The 17196-nt window shown below is 41.5% G+C and overlaps 1 protein-coding gene across 1 annotated transcript in view; it reads left to right on the top strand.

The window, feature by feature from the left end:
* The window catches only part of SLC5A11 (solute carrier family 5 member 11), a 717678-nt gene extending 701174 nt beyond the window's left edge, over window positions 1–16504 (top strand). The window contains exon 16 of the mRNA XM_044089092.1: window positions 16169–16504. Coding sequence (XP_043945027.1) covers window positions 16169–16383 — 215 coding nt within the window. The 3' untranslated portion in view covers window positions 16384–16504. The remainder of the gene's footprint in view (window positions 1–16168) is intronic.
* The last annotated feature ends 692 nt before the right edge of the window (window positions 16505–17196 follow it).

Raw genomic sequence — 17196 nt, 5'->3', positions numbered from 1 at the left:
ATGCTTGGCATCATCGCCATTTACCTGGTTATGTCTTCCAGACTGTCTTTTATTGCCTGTAGATTGCGATCTGTTACTGCTGCCTGCGTTATCTCCCATCATTGCTCTCATGCTTGGAGTCTGCTCATCTCCAGGTTCCGTGTTTTTGTAAACATTGTCTGTGACATTGTCATTAAGGTTGTACATTTTTGTTTTACTGCTCCTTTTACCAAGTGTCTTTGCCAATGTACATTTAACAAGTCTGTGCCTATTGGGGGTCGAGGGCCATGGAGTGGACATTTGACTAGATCGGTTCACTGATTTTGGTAATTTTTTTAACAGAAAGCCTTAAAATGTTTGCAAATAAAAATGGTAGTTAGATTTTAGTGTCATTGTCACTGGATAAAGAGATGAGTTCTTGACTTGTCTAGATGTGTATTTATAATGCAATGAAAACTATTCGGATATTGGCTACGAACCAAGGGGAAACGTTGCCACTGTAGTGCCTTTGTCTAAACAAACGCAGTTTCAAGAAAATTGCGTCATTTTTTGTCAAAATTAATTTTATTCACACCTACGCTCCCACAAAGTAACCCACACACACACACACACACACACACACACACACACAGACACACACACACTCATAGTAAAAGAACGACTAATTTAAATTACATACAAACACATACCCGCACACACTTTATCTCGCATACATAAACGAACGGCTTACACATAGACTCACACTTCCACTTACCTTGTTTTGAGTCTGAATGGCCACACGTGCATGCATGATGACCTTAACCCCTCTCTTCACTGACACGTGACGGCAGAATATATATATATATATATATATATATATATATATTTTTAACTTGTTGAAGCCAGCCTGATGCTATAAAAGTGGGAGGGTGCTTCCCCCTTCCCTTCGCCCTATGGTTTTGTTATTTTGTGATCTTCTCGGCGCCCCTTCACTCAGAGACAGGGCGCGGAGAAGATCACAAAATAACAAAAGTACAGGCTGTTAAGTTGTGAATTTGGGTGGAATTTTTCCAGCTGCTTTGTGCCGGCATAAAATAATACCACAATGACCAGATGAGTAAAAAGAGAACTTGCATATTCAGTAATGACATTTCTTCCTTAAGGATATAATTGAGTTTGTACTACTCTAAAAGTAAAGTGTTTTTTTTTAATTGGATTCCAGGTGGGTGGTCTTGGGAGACATTACCACCTGTATATACAGTCATAGAGGCAGCATTGTGGCAAGACAAGACACCAACAGTACAATACGGCTACTGCGAGGAAGAGACTTGACCACCGCACTCTGTAGTAGGCAGATACTCCCTGAGACATACTGCTGAAGGGAAAACCAGGGATGCAACAGCTGCAATTAGGAGGCATCAACCAACTCAATATTGGTGTAGAGATATGCAGATTGTGATTATCTTGGCCTCTGCGAGCTGTAGCTGTGTTGTACATGGTTCAAAAATCCCCATCATATGCCAGCATCATGCAATCTGTCCAGCCAGTCTCTGGACACCTCATTACACAGCATATATAGAGTACCCACAGAACTCTGTGACACTATAATTTCATTTTCCAGGCCCCTGTCCAGCAAATTGAAATGATCTCTACTGTTGCAACTTCATCCAGATAGTCATGATAAGGGCCTGCCAAGTGTCGTCCATTCTTCAATGTCTTTGGCATATCATGGGCTGCTTCAGCATGGCACTGTGCTTACTGCTGCAGCTTGTACTTTCACCACACTATCATGCAGTTTCTGTGACCATACCTGCAACAATCTGCCCCTTGACCTCCCAGCCTGATTCCTTAATTAAATTTAGCTACTCCACAACTGCTGGTTGAAACCTCTGAAGCATATGCAAAAGGCACCCATTTCTCTCCTAAATGTCAAACTGTGACATGTACAAGAATGTCTTGTATTTGAAACACACAGTGCTGAATGTCAGAAGAGATTTCTTTTTGGTATCAGTTCAGTGCTCTAGGTTCATAGGTTAATAGGTTAATAGGTGTTGCCTACGCTAATGACCACAAGGGCCTTTTTAAGCCTAGCCATGCATCCAAAATCTCTGATAAGTTCTGATACCCTTGATAAGTGTAAGTATGTGCCTGGGAGATGAACCATTTACAGGTTACCTGTGTCCATTAGAGACATAGGTGCCAAACCAGGGATAAATTTACAGTTTACCATCCAATTGTCCAAGCTGCACTTTAATTGGGTTCACATGGATGGGGAGCCTGTTCCATAGATGGGGTAGTCTCTGGGATACATACCTATCTATCGAGCAGGTCCTATTTATATGACAGGCAAGTTTTAAGTCTTTAGAATGGGTAATTCTGGTGCTGTTTGTTTTGTGGATATGCCGGAGATCCATCAAAGTGAGGTCTGACAATGCCCTATATGCCAGGCATAGATCTCCCCTCAAAAGTCTGTAGGAGACAAAATACAGGGATAGGACCTTGATGCAGTCTGTATAGGACATATTACTTATGCCCTGTGTTCATTTAGTGAGAAACCTCTGTGGACATTCCAGTTGTTGGATATGCCTGTTTAGGTACATACCAAAGGGGACATTGTACTCAATGATAGGTCTGATGAATGCTGAATGCAGTGGAAAAATGACTTCCTTGGACTTAGATGCCACACCTTTGTTTATAAGTTGTGCAACATAGAATGATTTCCTCACCACTGTAGACATGTGATGATCAAAGGCTAGATTGCTATCTATGTGTGTCCGTAAGTCCCTCACTACTAGCTCATCTCTAAGGGATGTGTTGTCAATATGATAGTTACCAGGGATGGATGACTTCCCAAAGGATACTACTATGCATTTCTTAGCATTTAGTTTTAGTCCATGGCTCTGACACCTGTTGTTTGTCTGTGTCAGCCCCTCCTGTAAAACATTTGCGTCAGTGTGAGATTCAATGACAGCTCCTAATTTGCAATCATCTGCAAATTTAGTCAGCCAGAGACCACTGACATTGGCCTTGACTTCTGAGAAGTAAATACCAAAAAGGAGCAGTCCATGGACTGATCCCTGAGGGATTCCACTTGTGACTGGCCTCTTTGTAGAGGTCGACTCCCTCATTCTAAATTCCTGGGCTCTGTCTGTGAACCAGTTGGCTATCCACCGGGTGACATATGGCTCATGCATGTTTGAGAATGATATTCCTAATTAGACATCACCTATTACCATTGTAAATTGCTGCATAATTTGATATGGTTAGAGAATAAATTTGCCAAGCCTACCTACCTCCTGATGGGTGTAAGTTCAGAATTAAAGGACTTGAGTGACCAAGTGATATCCACCATTCTACTTGGATTACACTGACCCTCAAGGTGGTTTGAGAGCTGAAACCCTTGACAGCAGTGTGAGAGGTATCAGATTATAGGACCCCCTTATACCTAATCCTACCAACTCAAAAAAGCTGTCTGAAAATGTTGAAGTATCACACAACCTAGAACTGAGACGATATACCTAAGAAGCATTACTCAGCAATTAAAGTACATACAACAGAATATCTTTAGTTTGCAAGAATTGTCAGTGACATATGAAACATCTGCTACTCTGCTCTTTATTAAACATTATCAGCATAGTGTGTAAGTTGCTACTTTATATTTTATTAATTGTTGTGTTTCTACAATTTTGTTCCTGCTAAAGGAATTCTATGCAGTTTCTTTTGTTTTAAGTATCTGTATTAATTTGGCATGTTTGAGATGCTCTTGGCTGATTCCCACAGAGCTCAGCAACTCTTGATATCACCTGAACCTCTGAAGTGATTTCCTTGCATCATGTGACATCCAGGCACAAGCTAAGTACTTGAATTAAAACAAATCACACTTCCAGAAGTTATTTTAGTGATCAACTACTGATTTTTTTTTCCGTTTTATTTTGTGCATTTATCTGTATTTAAGGCTACAATTGCTGCATTTGCTCAAACTAAATTGCTAGTGGTTTGATCGACTTGAAATTGCCCTGTCCAGATAGCTTGTTAAAGTTGTTTTGTCATAGGATTACACTCTCAAGCAATCATTTTTGTGCTTTTACATTAAGAGAACTAAGATATTCCATCTAGTAGCAGTAGGCCTGGTCTATCTGAGTTAGAGAACACAGAGGTTAACCTATAAATCTAGTACTAGCACTATAACTTGCAATGTACTGATGCATCACACAAAGTTAAGGTCAGAGTAGGTAGCTTGTGTGTCAGATAGCACTAATACCATATCCAAGAACAATCTAATACAATATCCTAGCACTTTCAACTCTAGTCCCTAACCATAGAGACCACCCAAGAAGACCTCTGTAAAACCCAGCTTGGTTGATATGGGCATCCTGCATCAATGTAGCAATTGCTCATGTACACTGACATCCTTTAATCCTTAAAGAAACCAGCACAGTATGCAAGCTATGGAGCACATCATCATGGACCTGATTAACAAAGATATAGGAAATCTCCAAACTCTAGACCCCATGCAATTTTGCTTTGTGAAAGGGAGATCATGCCTGCTCAACCTGGTTGACTTCTTTGAGTCAGTCACCAGGGCTGTGGCTGAAGGTACAACCCACCTCGATCTGGTCAAGGCCTTTGATACCATTCTCACTCAGGAATTATTGATAAACTCACCAAGCTAGGCATCGACCCCTATATCACTAGGTGGGTTGCAAATTGGCTCACAGATAGAACACACAGTGTGAAAGTAGTGGACTCCAAGTCAACCTGCCGACCAGTCACGAGTGGAGTCCCACAGGGATCGGTCCTGGGTCCTCTCCTGTTCGGCATCTACTTCTCAGAAGTCCAGGCCAACACAAAGGGACTCTGGCTGACCAAGTTCGCAGACGACTGAAAGCTGGGAGCCATTATTAACTCCCCAAGTGATGCAGGCATCCTACAGAAAGGCCTCTCTGAAACCAATGATAGGTGTCGAAAGCATGGCCTTAAGATTAATGCCAAAAAATGCTCCATCGTCCCCTTTGGTAAAAACTTAGTTCCCACTAATTACCACACTGATGGGAGTCCACTGAACACTGAAGTTGTTATAAGAGATCTGGGAATGCAGGTTGACAGCAACCTCTCCTTCGACCACCACATTGCCACTGTGGTCAGAAAGTCCTTCTATATGGCACATCTCATTACCAAGGGTTTTGCATCCAGGAAGAAAGAGGTCATTGTCTCTCTCTACTCTTCCCTCATTAGCCAATCATCGAGTATAATGCCCCATTTGTCATGTACCTCACTAGACACCTGCAACAGCTGGAGAGGCCACAGAAGTACCTCACAAAGAGGATCCTAGGCATTAAGCACATGTCCTACATGGACAGACTCAAAAGACTCCAGCTATTCTCTGTCTCATATTGCCTACTTAGAGTCGATCTCTGCTTGACTTACAAAGCCACATCTGACCCAGTGCTGTTAGAAATGCTACATCTAAAGAAATCCCAATCCCTCCACACCACATGCTCCAGAGACCTCAACCTCATTACCACAATCAACAGAACATGCTGGAGGGACAGGTTCCTCACCCAGAGGCTGCCCATGCTCTGGAACAGACTTCCCATACATGTCAAGCAGAGCACCTCGGTGTCCCTCTTCAAGAAAAATCTTGATGAGTGGATGGGTAAAAAAAATTTCAACCTGGGGATTACTCCAGTGGCTCTAATTGATAGAGGCACTGGGAACTAATGTCGGGTGGCACAATGCTAGGGCACTTCTATGGGCTAGGCTTGTAAAGGTTCCAGGGCCATTAGCCTAGTACACAGCTATGAACTTAATAGATGTACATACACAATTTCCTTGGAGGCAAATATCTCACATGCAAACAAGGTTGTCAGGAGCACACACACTACATCCACCACGCAAATACACCATCTTATGCTGAACCACTGAAAAGCAGTCTCCCCAAACCTATAAGACCTACTAATCATGCTAGCAGCAATGCCTATCCTCAGCAATCAATAAAACATGCACCAAAACCAAAGTCAAACACTGCACATAAGCCTACAGCCAATGGACCCTCCGAAAACAAAGCCCATAAGGCAAGTAAACAATTTACTCAGGACTCTGGTCATAGGGGACTCCATTGTATGACACACAGATGCCCCACTATCCAGGACTCTGGTCATAGGGGACTCCATTGAATGACACACAGATGCCCCACTATCCAGGACTCTGGTCATAGGGGACTCCATTGAATGACACACAGATGCCCCACTATCCAGGACTCTGGTCATAGGGGACTCCATTGTATGACACACAGATGCCCCACTTACCAGGACTCTGGTCATAGAGGACTCCATTGAATGACACACAGATGCCCCACTTACCAGACTAAAGAAGGAGAAGATTACGGTGAGTTACTTATATGGAGCCAGGATCTGTAAGTTACGTAAACATATCCTCAAGTGATTGCACCACAAGTACCAGTGTGAGTCTGTCTAAGTGCCTGAAGATTGTAGTATATCAGGGCAAGAGCAGAGGGAAGAAGGAGACTGTGTAAAGGCTGAAAGGCCGAGGTGCTGGAGGAGTTATATTGTTGTGTTGCTGTTTCCAGTATATACTATACGACTTATGCTACCAAACTGTGTTTGTTTTGACAATTTTGGCAAAAAAAAGTTTTATGGTGTTATGGAAAGGTTGTTTTGATAACATGGGAAGGTTATTTTATGGTGTATTTCAGTACTTTTAAAGTTTCATTTGGTGCATGGACTGTGTCTGAATCAGACGTTTGTTTTTTATTAAACATCTAAGAAGGGAATCACTGGCCTTTTCTTTTTGTGGTTATGATTCTATCATAGTCCATGTGGACATAAATGACCTGAGACATACCTCTCTAGATTATATGAATAGAGACATTATGGACCCCTCTGAATATATCTCACAGACAGGTACGGTACGTACCCTGCATTGTGCAGCATTCTACCCTCACCAAGGATGATGCCACAGTATAAACAAAAATGATTAACTAGAATTGGCTTAGTTTTTGGTGTCAGTCCAGAGGAATTCAGTATCTTTCAGCCTGGGAGGACATAATCAACAGACTACGTTGTTTTGCCAAAGATGGCCTGCACTTTTCCACACGGGCTTCCTGACTTTTGCTAAAATTGTAAGAGCTTTAACAAGAAACCAAATCATTAAATTTTAAATAATTTTAAAAGAAATGTCCTACAGCTATTTATCCTTGAACCCCTTTGTGTAAATATTGTAAAGAGATTCACAGTTTAAAACGAATGCATGCAAAAAGTCTTCTTAACTCTCTTCTCTATGTGTATATATATAATGCATTTTCCCAAATTACTCTATAAGAATAGCTTTATAATTGTATAACCCTTTAGAAAAACCTTAGTGAATTTGTTTTTGACTATTTGTAATAATGAATGTCCTTATTGTGCAAACTGGTCTTCTCAACGTATCATTTATATTTTTCGTATTTTTGTAATTTGTATTTTTGGAGCTTTTCTCCCCGGGCCTCCACTGAAAACGGGACCTCGGGGCCCAGTGGACCTCCCCAGTAATCAAACTGGAAATAAATAAATAATAAATAAACTCCACACCCTACAAGCTCACCTTACTCTGGAGAATATAGACATCTGCACCATTACTGACACATGATGTAATGCTGCAGAAAGTACTCCAGCAGTGCACGACTCCAGTGCCTTCCATACATTTAGACCATCAGCCACACTGACAAAGATTAAAGGTGGAGGTGTTTTGATCTACATTAGCAACAAACATACCACAAGGTTGGCTAACAGGATGATACCACGGAGTTCATCCACATGCAAATCACCTTAGATAGAGTCCCTTACCATACCATAGCAAGCTATAGGTCACCATCTTTGTCTCTATAATCCTGCAACACTTATCTAGACCTACTAGAGGCACTCTCCATACAACCAAACACTATACTCATGGGACACTTTAACTACCTGTCTATAGACTGGGAAACATTCCTGGACTTTATTAACATATGCCCTTAATTATTTAGTGCACACTTCAACCTGAGGTTCAAACAAACCAGACCTCATTTTCACCAGTATTGGAGAGCACTGCAATGCCCCCTGCATGGCATGTCTTCACTGATGGGGTCAGAGCACAAAGCTGTCTCATTAGAAATAGAAATCAACTTGGAAAACCCAGTAAAACCTGTTATAGTTGCAGTTAAAACTATTCTAAAGCAAACTATGTCCTATTAAGAAACAGTTTGTCAAAATTCAATGCTGCCAACCCTAGAGCTGAAATTTGGGCATGTTGCAGCCATTTGAACTCTTGTTTTTTTTTACTCAGTTGCAGACACACATCCTTATTTATGCAATGCCCCTGGGAATATTGCCATTCTAACTTGTCTATCTGAATAGTTAACGTCTCCAATATTACCCTTTCCTCCTGTAAGGTTTCAGCTTTGATATGCCATATAAGATTTTACATACCTGTTAGAAACTATCCCAGTGTTACAAAATTCTTTTATCCCTCCCACCCCAATACCCCCCAATGCTGGTGAATTATCTTTATCCAAAACATCATATTTCCTCCCCTTGTAATAGTAAGGGGTCCAAATTCCAATAAATACTGGGATAGCACTGGTCCCTAAACATTACTCTCAGGTGATCTAAAAGAGGACCTGTCATGATATGGGAGCTTGCACCATATGGATGGAAATCAGGTTCAAAGGCCAGTAGTCCAGGTTACCCCCCCGAATAAAATGTACTGTAACTGTGTTACATCACACATTCTCCAAACATCTACTAACTACCACTGCCATTCCACCAGGCAATATATAGTTGACATCGCCTGATGTAGGCCCACAAGTGGGCCCAGTTTATTCTCATTTGGCCCATAGAAATTAGATCAGTCAATGGGACTCCCACACAGTAGTCAAATCTAGGAGCAACCAATGGCTTGAAGGGTCCACCTTCATCAGCTAAACCCCCATGTGAATGACTGATACAAACGTATTGCTACCCCCATTTCAGCTGTAATTACACTAGCAAAAAGATTCACCCCTTTCAACCCCTTAGAGATTTATGCTCCAGCTTAATTTTAATTTTTGTTTCCTGTAGGAAGGTAATCTGTGGCCCCATGTACTAATATGTTAATAACTGCTTTCTCTTTTATTTTAGAGGATAGTCCCTTCACATTCCAAGACAGAAATTTCAACTCCCCAGTTCCATTCTGTGCATCCTTCTTGCTATCAGTGTTTTTGACTGACACTTTTCCCATCACTTTATAATTTAAAAACAAACAAAAAACAAAAATAACTGTAAAGCCAGGTGAAAAACAATAACAATTCAAAACCCAACCAGACCATTAAAATGAAAGTAATGCAAAATTTAACATCAAGCACAAGAAACAGGCTGCTTCCCAGGGTTATAGCAGAGCCCTGACCAAGAAGTGGTAACGCAGTCTGCTTAAAACAGAGAAATATAAATTTTAACTAATGAAATAAATAACAAAGTTTGTACCAACAGTTTTGTTTAACAAAGACAAACCGAGAAGAGCCACACTTCTGTAAGGCTGGGTCACTGGAGAGGGAAACAGCCATCTTGGCCCCCTCCAGGCCAGGCTCAATCCATTACATTGCCCCATTCTCAAGGTAACACTGGGTGATCCAGAGAATGAGCAGCGCACCCCTTGAAATCCAAACTAATGCTAAAGTAATTGAGAGGCAGTAAACCACAAATGTCTGCCCTGAAGATCATGACATCCTGAAGTTATGACTCACACCTCCCAGCCCCTCCCCCCATTACAAGTTGCAGTGCTAGCAGACAACAACACTGTGTCCTTGAGTCCCAACCACTGTGTTCTTGAGTCTCACAGATACAAACTCATCCCCTTGACACAACACAGGTACCTCAACATTGCTTACTCCTTCCCTATGCTAACTCATTAAGTTGCAGAGGTACACAGGTTACTACTAGCCTAAAGACCTTTAGGTCCCTTGCAAGCCTAGCCTCGCACCCTAAACCATTTGGGTCCCAAAGTATCACGGGCATATATACAGTGGTGGAGCATGTCATTAGGGAAGTAACTAAGGATTTGTAGAAGGTGATGTTAGGATAAAACTTTTCTTATTGATGGCCTTTATCCATAAACATCACGGGGGCCAGAATGGGGGTAAAATTATGATTTCCCATCTAATTGTCAAGGTTTCCTTTTAACAGGGTCAGTGTGAACTTTATTTTACATGGATGGGGAGCCTATTCCATAGTGTGGAATTCCTTTGTGACATATATCTGTCACTCCAGCATGTTCTGTTTATGTCAATGTCACAGGCAAAATTCAGATCCCTGGATCTAGTGTTTCTGGTACTGTTTGTTTCCCCATGTGCAACAGATCCATCAGAGCTGGGTCTGAGGAAGCCTTGTAAGCCAGGCAAAGATAACCTCTCAGCAGCCTATAGGAGACTGAATACAATGAAAGAGCCTTTAGGTGATCAGTGTAGGATAGGACATTCATGCCCTGAATTCTCCAGGTTAGAAACCCTTGTGTGCATTTCAACTGTTACAAGTGTCTGGTTAGATATATGCCAAATGGGGCATTATATTCAATCACAGTTCTGATAAGAGCTGAGTAGAGTGGCACTATAACATCCTTGGACCCGGATGTCATACTCTTACCTATAAGCTGCGTGACATAGAATGATTTCCTATTATCTTAGCTATGTGTTGCTAAATGGCTGTGTTCCCAGATCCCTTACTACTGGGATGACAATTGGTGGTGTTCTATCAATGGCATAATTAACTTTAGTTAACAGTTTCCCAAAGGACATTATAATACATTTTTGCCATTGAGGTTCAGGCCATGGTTTTGGCACCAGTCATTTGTCTGTGTTCAATCCTTTTTCAAGATGTTGGCGTCTTGGGGGAATCTATAAGAGCTCCCAGTTTACAGTTATCTACAAACTTGGTGAGCAAGAGACCTTGAATGTTAGCCTTGACTTCCAAAAAGTAAATGCCAAACAGGAGCAGAAGCAGCACAGAGCTATAGTGTACTACTCTGCTGACTGGTTTCCTGGTGGAGGTGATTTCATCAATTCTGACTTCTTGGGTCCTGTTTGTGAGCCAGCCAGCAATCAATTGAGTTATGTAGGGACTAATGCCTAGCTCAGAGAGGTTGTCAACAATGCTTGAGAAGGTTTTATATCAAATGCGTTGACCAGGTCATTTTAAGCAGTGTGCACTATTTTACCCTCATCCACTGCCTTGGTAACCCTCTCAAAGAAACTAAACAGGTGAAGTACACATGACCATCTCTTAACAAAGCCAAATTAGGATGGGTCCAGTACTTGCAGGTTGCCAATGTCCTTGTTTGTCATTTCCATGATAATTTGTTCCATGGTTTTGCATATTAAACTTGTTAGACTGATGAGTCTGTAGTTTCCTTCATCAATTGATGGTTCATCCTTATGGGGAATGATTGCCACAGTCCTCCATTCACTGGGAACATAGCCTTTTCAAGGCTGTAGTTGAAGAGTGACTTAAGTGATCTGGCTAGGTCATATTTTAGGTTGTACAGGAGGCAACCAGGGATGTTGTCAAGACCCATGAAGGCAGTGTTCCTCACTTTAGTGAGGGCTGCCTACACTTGGTGCCTGCTAATAGCTGGGGGAAGTATGTTGGAGGGAATTTCACCTGGTGGAGGTGTAGGAGAGTGGGGGGTGAAGTTTGGGCAAAATTTATCAGTTAATATATTTGCTATATCTCTCCATCAGTGAAGGCAATGCTATTAACCACTGGTTCAGCACACTGCTATGTTTTGCCTTTAAGGTTCCAGACATAGCTAAAGAGTTTGACCATGAGGATTCTTCTTTTATTATATATTGTGCTTAAATGAGGATTCCGCCAGTGGGTTTTGTTTTTTAGTGTTGGTTTGGGTTTATTTCTGGTAGGTATGGCAGCCTTTATGTATCCATTCACATGTTTGTATGGGGACTTGATGAATAATTCTGCATAGGTAGCTGTGGTCTTGGGGTTAAAGGGAGCCTTGAATTTTGACAAACCGTCACTTAATAGGATGTATTTTGCCTTAGGATAGTTCCTAATTGTTACTGGTTTAACTGGGTTTTCCTGGGTTGAGTTAGCTTTGTGATCCAACCTCACTAGTGAGGACAAGACACGGGGGGAGGGGGGTTGCAATGATCTCCCATGTTGGTGAGTACCAAATCCAGTATGCTTGGTCCTCTGATTGGAGCATGCACTATCTGTTCTAGGGTGTTTGGCTTAATAAAGTCCAGGAGTCATTGTACCTGTGAGTCTGAATCAGGTCTATATTATAAGACCGAAAGTGCATATGTGCGACTACGTAAAAGTCGATACATAATGCACAAAACTTAAAAATAGCAAACGGCCACGTAAGCAAATTTTTTTTCTAGGAAAAACCTTACGCGACCATTCGCTTAAAAAAATAATCTAACACCATAAACAAGTGGGGGGCTTCGACCCCCACATCCCCTAACTAAATATACCAATTCCCAGATTGCACTATAGGGAAGGAAAGGGCAACTCCATGAAGCTGGCCAACTATCTCCTTGCCCTATGACATATTCATCGAATCGCTTAAATGCGATTCGATGAATATGTGTTGCTGATTTCGTATTTGCTCAGAAGCGTTTTGTCCTTCTAATATAGACCCATTTGAATCAGTGTGCATTTTACTGTCCTCAGCTTCAACCTCAAAAGACTGATTACTGCATGACGTTTCAAGCATGTCGACTTCTTTGTGAGAAATCTCTGCAGTGGAAAACAATGACTCAAGATCCTGTCCGTTTTACAAGTTGCCATTGATAGAGGCATGGGCCGTGTCCCTGCCATTATTACTCCTCTCGTTATCCGCTGCGGCCAGGCACAGCCTTCTTCCAGTCACTGCAGATGTTTCTGGGAAGAGTTCCTTCTGCTATCTGCCTTTTTCCCCTGACCCAATTTCAAGGGGGACATCAATGATGACCTCTCCTTTTCATACATATTAGCTGGTGGAGCCATATATTGTACCACTGCCACATAGGAGGACGATTTGCACCCCCTGCCCCTTTTAAAAACTCCACTTCTGCTGCTAACTTAAACTTGTACCTTTTGTCCCCTTTCTGATTTCAAAGGCAGGCTGCAAAAATCTAAGTTAACTTTAAATCCTAGGTCTCTACACATGCACAGATATGGAAACATAGCCTTGTGCCCTTGATAAACTCCTGCACTATAGTTAGAGGTGAATTAGGTAAGCTAGAACCTGTTCCCTGCTATCTATAGGTCCTCCCTTAGCTCTGTGTATCACCACCCTATCATTGTAGTCCACATATTTTAGGATAAAATGCCAAGGAAGATAAGAGATTTGTGCCTTGTGATATGCTCACTGTGCCATTTCTACCACTGGCCCCACAGAGACTCCCAACAACTTGCCCAGCTCACCTTTTATAAATTACATGGGGTCCTCACCTTCCACCAACCCTGGGAGGCCAATCACTCTTATAATATTCCTATCAGTGTGAATTTCCAAGTCCTCCAGTTTCATTTTCATTTTTTGTGTGTGAAGTTGCAAGTCCTGGACAGACTCTGAATGCACTGATAACATTTCCTGTTGACCTGCAATCTCCATCTGTTCAAATGTGAGTTTACAGGTACCTGCTGCAGCTGTGCATCGTGATTTGCTGTGCTAAGTTTCACTTGCTGCACATCCATCACTGTTGCTTGCAGCAAGGCAGTGAATGCTCTAAAGTGAAAAAGATGGCCATAAGTTCCTCAGCTACATGACCTGGGGAGTATGCTGTGATTGCTAACACCTCCAGTCACACAGAAAAGAAGTAGCTGAAAACTTGCAGGTAAATATTTCAACGTAGTAGACTACAAACACTGCTAGTAGCCTCTGTTGTTTAACGCTTAAGCAGACTTTTCCATTTCGTAGGTTCATAGGTTCATAGGTATGTACTAGGCTAATGGCTCTGGAGCCTTTACACGGCTAGCCCATAGAAGTGCCCTGGCATCATGCCACCTGATATTAGTTCCCAGTGCCTCTATCAAGTAGAGCCACTGGAGTGATCCCTGGGGTGAACTTTCTATTACCAATCTACTCATCAAGATTCCTCTTTAAGAGGGACAGTAAGGTGCTCTGCTTGACATGTATGGGAAATCTATTCCATAGCATGGGCAGTCTCTGGGTGAAGAGCCTGTCCCTCCAGCATGTTCTGTTGATTGAGGTAATGAGGTTGAGGTCTCTGGAGCATGTGGTGTGGAGGGATTGGGATTTCTTTAGATTTAGCATTTCTAACAGCACTGGGTCAGACATGGGTTTGTAAGGCAAGCAGAGATTGCCTCTTAGTAGATGATATGAGACACAGAATAGCTGACGTTGTTTGTCTGTCCATGTAAGACATGTGTTTAAGGCATATGATCCTCTTTGTGAGGTACTTATGTGGCCTCTCCAGCTGTTGCAGGTGTCAAGTGAGGCACATGCCAAATGGGGCATTATACTCGATGATTGGTCTAATGAGGGAAGAGTAGAGAGAGACAATGACCTCTTTCTTCCTGGATGCAAAACCCTTGGTAATGAGATGTACCACATAGAAGGACTTTCTGACCACAGTGGCAATGTGGTGGTATAAGGAGAGGTTGCTGTCAACCTGTGTCCCCAGATCTCTTATAACGCCTTCAGTGTTCATTGGACTCCCATTAATGTGGCAATTAGTGGGAACTGAGTTTTTACCAAAGGGGATGATGACATATTTTTTGGCATTAAGCTTAAGGCCATGGTTTCAACATCAGCCATTGGTTTCAGTGAGGCCTTTCTGTAGGACGTCTGCATCACTTGGGAAGGTAATAATGGCTCCCAGCTTCCAGTTGTCTGCAAACTTGGTCAGCCAGAGTCCCTTTGTGTTGGCCTGGACTTCTGAGAAGTAGATGCCGAACAGGAGAGGACCCAGGACCGATCCCCCTGGGTCTCTACCAGTGACTAGTCGGCAGTCTGACTTGGAGTCTACTACTTTCACACTGTGTGTTCTGTCTGTGAGCCAATTTGCAACCCACCTAGTGATATAGGGGTTGATGCCTAGTTTGATGAGTTTATCAATAATTCCCGAGTGAGGAATGGTATCAAAGGCCTTGGCCATATTTAAGTCATTAGTTGTTCCTGATGTGTTCATTATCACTCTAAGACAATGCCCAAGATGAGGAGATGTAGTGGAACTACTTTTTCACCATCTGCTTGCCCATCCATTCCCCTTCAAAATATGAAGTAAATTATTTAATTCAAGCCTTAGGCGGGTTCTACTTCTGAGCGTATGCATATGCAGGTTTGAAAGTTCTGTTTGTACTGCTGCTTGCTTGTTCATTCCAATCAATAAGGCCAGAGCATAGAGGAAGTTATTGAAGTCAAGTTTTAAGCAGTCTGTTTCTGAAGTAGCCATGTGTATTTCTAAAAGGTTTTGCTTGAGGGTACCATTTACTTGCTCAGACTATTTAACAATGTCAGAACAAGACGCAAGATGGATTTAAAGTTCTAGGCCATCTTTATTTCTGAAATATCTTTGTAAATTTATAAAAGTTTTGTTTGGGAAAGTACATTTGCTTGTTTAGGCTGTTTAGTATGTTTAGAGCATGAAATATGCTTTTAATTTAATTCTATTCAGTTTCTGTTTTTGAAATATCCATGTGTTATTTAAATAGTTTTGTTTGTGGGAGGCTGTGCTATTTGCTTTCTCATACCACAAATACCTCCACTGATTTTTTATTTTTTGTGTGTATGGGGGGTGGGCAGAAACAGCTGCTTTGTACTTCCCTTTCAGTCCTTTTGTTCATTTTTTAATACTGATTTTCACCCTATAGGCAAATTATTCTCACACTGAGAGATTTAGTTCCTGTTTGCTAGTTAGTCATGGCATGCATGACTAGCAGTGGTAATCCCACTCCCATATTCATTTTCTAAGCATATGTCTGAACTTAAATAACTGCAGCGACACTGTTTCTGGCCATAAATTTGCTTTCACAATGAACATTATCATTCTGAACTTCAGTAGCATATTCACTGAATCATACTTTTAGTAGATATTATAAATAATGTCTTCCCTGATTACCTAACAGAATACTACACTGAAAAAGTTGATGATATTAGAGAACTAATATCTGTCTTGCGCTGCCAAAAACTCACTTAATGAATAATGTCAGCATTTGTTTTTTATGTTTTTTTTCTCCAGTAAATGAAACCACAAAGTGTGCCACACTGAAGAAGATAGTTCTCTGGATCTGTGGAATGGAGAAAACAGAAGAAAATAATCCATCTGAAAATGTGCCAGCACCCAAGCCGGACGTTTCAATACTGCATGAGAAGCCGCTGACTAGGGCCCTTCTTAATGTGAACCTGATTATTTGCATGTGTGCTGCCATCTTCCTGTGGGCATTTTTTGCATAACAAAGCAACATTGCTGAACTGGAACTTTAGGACTGAGATTTACCATTCCTCAGAAATAATGATCTAAAACAATGAGTGAGAAGGTCACTGAAAAACCAATCAGTAAAAACAAAATGAAAACTCCAGCAAAGCTAGAACTTCCACTGAGTGACCTCCCACACCTCTTGTATCAGAGGCACATGGGATATATGCAAATGACCCTTATGAACATCAGGTATTTCACCTCATTGGCGATTCTGAATGCCCATGACTTGTTTTGTCATTTTACTGGACAATTTCAGGCCAATAAAGCCAAACCCCACTAGCTGTGGACATGCATATTTCAGCTTTGTTATGACTTCATCAGCACAGCACAAGCAGAGTGTTTGACTAAGCATTAGAAACACAGGACCGTTATACCCAGCTGATGTCCATTATCATTAGGGACACTGCAAAAATATCCCAAACAACAAACTAAAACAATGAGTGAGAAGGTCACTGAAAAACCAGTCAGTAAAAACAAACTAAAAACTCCAGCAAAGCTAGAAGTTCTACTGAGCAGGTCACTCAGTGGAAGTTCTAGCTTTGCTGGAGTTTTCATTTTGTTTTTACTGATCAGAAATAATGATAAAATAAGTTATCTTTGTTGTACCCTGCTGCGTATTAGTTACTGTCAACTAAGTTTGAAATGATCATTGCTCAACCTATTTATCCAGATGCGTGCTTATTTTAATATGCAGTGCCAGGACCAACAATAAAGTATATTTATTTTACTTTTTAATATGCCTTCTTTGCACAGCCATTTACTATTAAACATTTTTCACAAAGACAGAC

The sequence above is a fragment of the Protopterus annectens genome, chromosome 12.part0, assembly GCF_019279795.1.
Source record: "Protopterus annectens isolate FY-2018-M chromosome 12.part0, PAN1.0, whole genome shotgun sequence".
Taxonomy (NCBI): Eukaryota; Metazoa; Chordata; order Ceratodontiformes; family Protopteridae; genus Protopterus; species Protopterus annectens.
Note: the sequence above shows the minus strand (reverse complement) of the source record. Positions and strands in the feature narration are given on the sequence as shown.